Genomic DNA, 4,279 nt, shown 5'->3' with positions numbered 1-4,279 from the left:
AATTAGTGTTTTGGATTTCTTAGGATAAATATCCAGAAGTGGAATTTCTAGGTCATTGGGTAGTTCTATCATAGTGTTTTTCATAGTGGCTGTGCCGATTTTCAGTCCATGCACAGGGGTTCTCTTTTATCCACATCCTATCTCACACTTGATATATTAACGATAGTCATTCTGACAGGTATGAGGTGATATCTCATTGTGGATTTAATTTATATTTCCCTGATGACTAGTGATGTAGAGCATCTTTTCATATGTCTGTTGGCCATCTGTATGTCTTTTTTGGAGAAATGTCTATTCAGGTCCTCTGCCTACTTTTTAAATGGATTGTTTTTTGGCGCTAAGTTGTATGAGTTCCTTATATATTTTGGATAGTAACCCCTTATTGGATATATCACTGGCAAATATCTTCTCCCGTTCAGTAGATTGTCTTTTTGTTTTGTTGATGGTTTCCTTCACTGTGCAAAAACTTCAGTTTAATGTAGTGCCATTTATTTTTTCTTTTCTTTCCCTTGCCCAAAGAGACATCCACAAAGATATTGCTAGGAGAGATGTCAAAGAGTTTACTGCCTATGTTTTCTTCTAGAAATTTTATGGTTTCAGGTCTTGCATTTGACTTTATTCTTATATACAGTATAAGTAAGTATTCAGTTTTATTTTTTTGCATGTATCTGTCAAGTTTTCCCACCACCATTTATTGAAGAGACTGTCTTTATCCCACTGTGTATCCTTGCCTTCTTTGTCATAGGTTAATTGACCATATAGACATAGGTTTACTTCTGGGCTTTATTCTGTTTCATTAATCTATGTGTCTATTTTTATGTTAGTACCATGCCGTTTTGATTATGATAGCCTTATAGTATAGTTTCATATCAGGTATTATGATACCTCCAACTTCGTTCTCCTTTCTCAAGATTGCTTTGGTTATTCGGGGTCTTTTGTGGTTCCATATAAATTTTAGGATTCTAGTTCTGTGAACAATGCCATTGGTATTTTGATAGATATGGCACTGAATCTATAGATTGCATTGTATAGTATAGACATTTTAACAATGTTAAGAATTTTAATTTTTATGGTGGCCTCTTCTAACAAATGTCAAGGGAGAAGAGAAGGAGGTAAACTTCATATTAGTTTTTTAAAACTTTTTTTTATAGCAACTCCTGTGTTGAACCAACTTTTCAAGTTAAAGATTAGGCTTAGGGAAGTGTACACTTTAATTTTAAATGAAGCAGTGGAATAGAAGTAATACATTTATTCAATCATTTATTACTTCTGAAGTCCCATAGAAATGTACCAGTACTCTTCTTATGGCACTTATAATTCTCTACATTGCATTAATTTCTGCACATACACTATTTCACGTATCAGGTTTATTTTCTCCCAGTTTTATTTATAATTGTCATATGACATCACATTAGTTCATGCATATGTTGTAAAATAATTACCACAATAAGTTAACATCTATCACTTCATATAAATACAAAATATTTTTTGTGATAGACTTTTAAGATCTATCCTCTTAGAAACTTTCAAATATACAATACAATATTGTTAACTATAATTACCATACTGAACATTACATCCCCAGAATTTATCTTATGCCTGAAAGTTTGTATCTATTGACCACCCTTACTCATTTCCCCCATCCCCGGGAACCACCAATCTGTTTTTATCAGATTTATAGTGAGACCTGTCTGTACTCCCACAGAATTTGATACCATGTCATTCAATTTTGAACAAGTGAAATGTATTTTTACCTCTATCAACATCATCCCAAATTTTAGAGGAATTGCTTTACTATTTCTTTGAGATTGTATTATGTTGCTTTTTAACAAGGACTAAATTCATAAGTAAACATTATGAAAATTAGTCTGGGAAATGGAGAAACATGTATTTCTAGACCCAACTGATTGTGTTCACAACCATCTAAGTCTCTCAGTGAGATTTTTCCCTTTCAATTCCAGTGTACGTATCTTCGAACACTTCCAAGCAACCTTGAGCAGGGAGGTAAAGAATAAATAGAAGGATAGAATATTAGGTTGTGAAAACACCACATGGCCCAAGCAGGGCACTCAATAGTGGCTGGTCATAGAAAACCCTACATCACAGAATACATTTCCCTTTTTAAGACATTCTACTTGGTGAGAAGCCCATTTATCCAGTGCAAAACCTATATCTGATTGTGTAAGTATCAAATAGTGGAATGTATCTTTAGAATTAGTTGTTCTCATTCAAGTATTACCAATATAAAATACTAATATGTCTAGTGTTAGTGTCACTCATTATCACGGAGTATGAAGGGTTTAGATGTGTATTTGTGTATATTTACTTTTATAATGCTGCACTTAATTCATCCATTCAGAAACACTGAGTGCCTAAGCCCTCAGTGTTGAAACACATACAGATCATACTCTAAATTTCATAACCAAATGATATGTAATAATTTTCTCTGGAGTTAGTCTAAAATTATTTCTGTTATGGAAGAAATTCTCAATATATTATCAATGTATTTGAATCTCTATTTTGATTTTAAATACAATAGATTGCTCAGAAAACTAAATTGACATGTAATTGGGGAAATAGTAATAATTTGTTATATTTGAAATTCATTTAGCCTTAGCTTTCATGACAAGGTAATATTTTCATTCACATAATATAATCCCCAATGTTTTAGCACAGTCTTTCTCAAGATTTATGAGTCTTAGGCCACGGAATATTATGATCTAAGAATGCCTTAATATCACTGAGTCTATATGTATATTGAACATTGTCAGTAGGTTTAATTAACATGAAGTACTACTTTTCAATATATAATTCTATATTACAAGATCATGTAAGTGTGACACAAATTTTGCCCATGCTAGTCACGTGTTTTCTCAAAAGTCTAAATTTTAACAGTCTGAAATATCGATTTAAAAATGGTTCTATGTCTTGAAAAGAATTAGCTCATCAAGCCACTAGGGGGCTCACACACCATATGTGTAAATTATGTGGCATCACAGGTCCACCTACACTTCTGGATACTTAAAAAGGACGTAATAGCTGGGATAACACTACATTCAGTAGTTTGTGTGGTAGGTTAAGAAGTAATATTCTTAACACAAAAGGGAAGAGCACAGTAACAGAAGATTCTAGAAAATTCATTAAACAGTTCTAACTTATCAGGGAAGTTAGTAACGAAGGGTCAAGTTTTAGAGTCCTAGGGTTGGACAGAATTACTTTTGCACAAATAACATTATGTGGTATTAATTCAGTTGTCTCAATTTTTAAATGTCTTAGCTGGTTCATTTTCTTTGAGGTTGTATCACTATTCTTTCATTTTACATGGAAGACCCTTAAAAAGCAATTTGTCCTTTTTATATAATTCACTTTCAGGTGTGTTCAGCAAAGAGCATTCTTAAATATTTCATAAGTTTCATCTATTTTTATTTTGTTTTGTTTACAATCCAGGGACAGTTCAGCATTAATTTGGCAGGAACTGGGATGAAGATATCCAGCACAGCAAGGTGGCTCGCTCAGGGGAGTTATGCCTCTGTCGTCATACACAGATCACAAGTAAGTTCTGTCAAAAAGCTGTTTGAAATACTTCTGTGCTGTGAACTAGCATTAACGTCTTCTAACTTAGAGTTATATGAGGTTAGTAACTAATGAGTTATTGCATGTGGTATAACATTTATGGAATTGGGTTCATTTTATTATGTGCATATAAAGGTTTTATATACAAATTTTTATACAGGTTACAGATATCTGAACATGAAATATCAAATGCCAGGGCATACAGATTTTATCTAGCTCACGTTTGGGGCAAATGACTTAAAAGCACAACCTCTTTCTGCAATACCTGCATTTCAACTATACTTTAAAGTGAGGGGTAAATTTGGGGTTTATTTACCTTATTGCTTCGTCATTTTACAAAATATCCTTCACCATAGCTTACGAATTAGGACAAATTCTTATGGTTGTACACACTTTTTCTTCTACCTTTATCTAAATAACAATGTTATTTGGATTTTACCGCTCGCACATGTATTTGCTAAAGTAGAATCCATTTAATTTTGCTGCTGGTGTGGTATACTAGCACATATACTTTATGCGATGGCTCCTATTACTTAGAGTCATGCTATCTAAGAAAATTTGGTAACTTTAGTAAATCAGGATCTGTATGATAAATGTTCTTACCTGTATTGCATATAAATCAGCTCCATCAACCGCCCCTGCCCACGCTGATGTTTTATTGTTTCTTTTGATAAAAGTGACTTCTGTTACTCCTGTTTATACAAAC

At 33.0% G+C, this 4,279-nt stretch overlaps 1 protein-coding gene across 1 annotated transcript in view; it reads left to right on the top strand.

Annotated features, from left to right (window-relative positions):
• The window catches only part of ADAMTS20 (ADAM metallopeptidase with thrombospondin type 1 motif 20), a 163,508-nt gene that overhangs the window by 153,768 nt on the left and 5,461 nt on the right, over window positions 1-4,279 (top strand). Inside the window, exon 35 of the mRNA XM_011368332.2 lies at window positions 3,448-3,552. Within this exon, the coding sequence (XP_011366634.1) occupies window positions 3,448-3,552 (105 nt within the window). The remainder of the gene's footprint in view (window positions 1-3,447; window positions 3,553-4,279) is intronic.

The sequence above is a fragment of the Pteropus vampyrus genome, unplaced genomic scaffold, assembly GCF_000151845.1.
Source record: "Pteropus vampyrus isolate Shadow unplaced genomic scaffold, Pvam_2.0 Scaffold140, whole genome shotgun sequence".
Classification (NCBI taxonomy): Eukaryota; Metazoa; Chordata; class Mammalia; order Chiroptera; family Pteropodidae; genus Pteropus; species Pteropus vampyrus.
The sequence above is the reverse complement of the archived record's forward strand: the minus strand, read 5'-3'. Positions and strand labels throughout refer to the sequence as shown.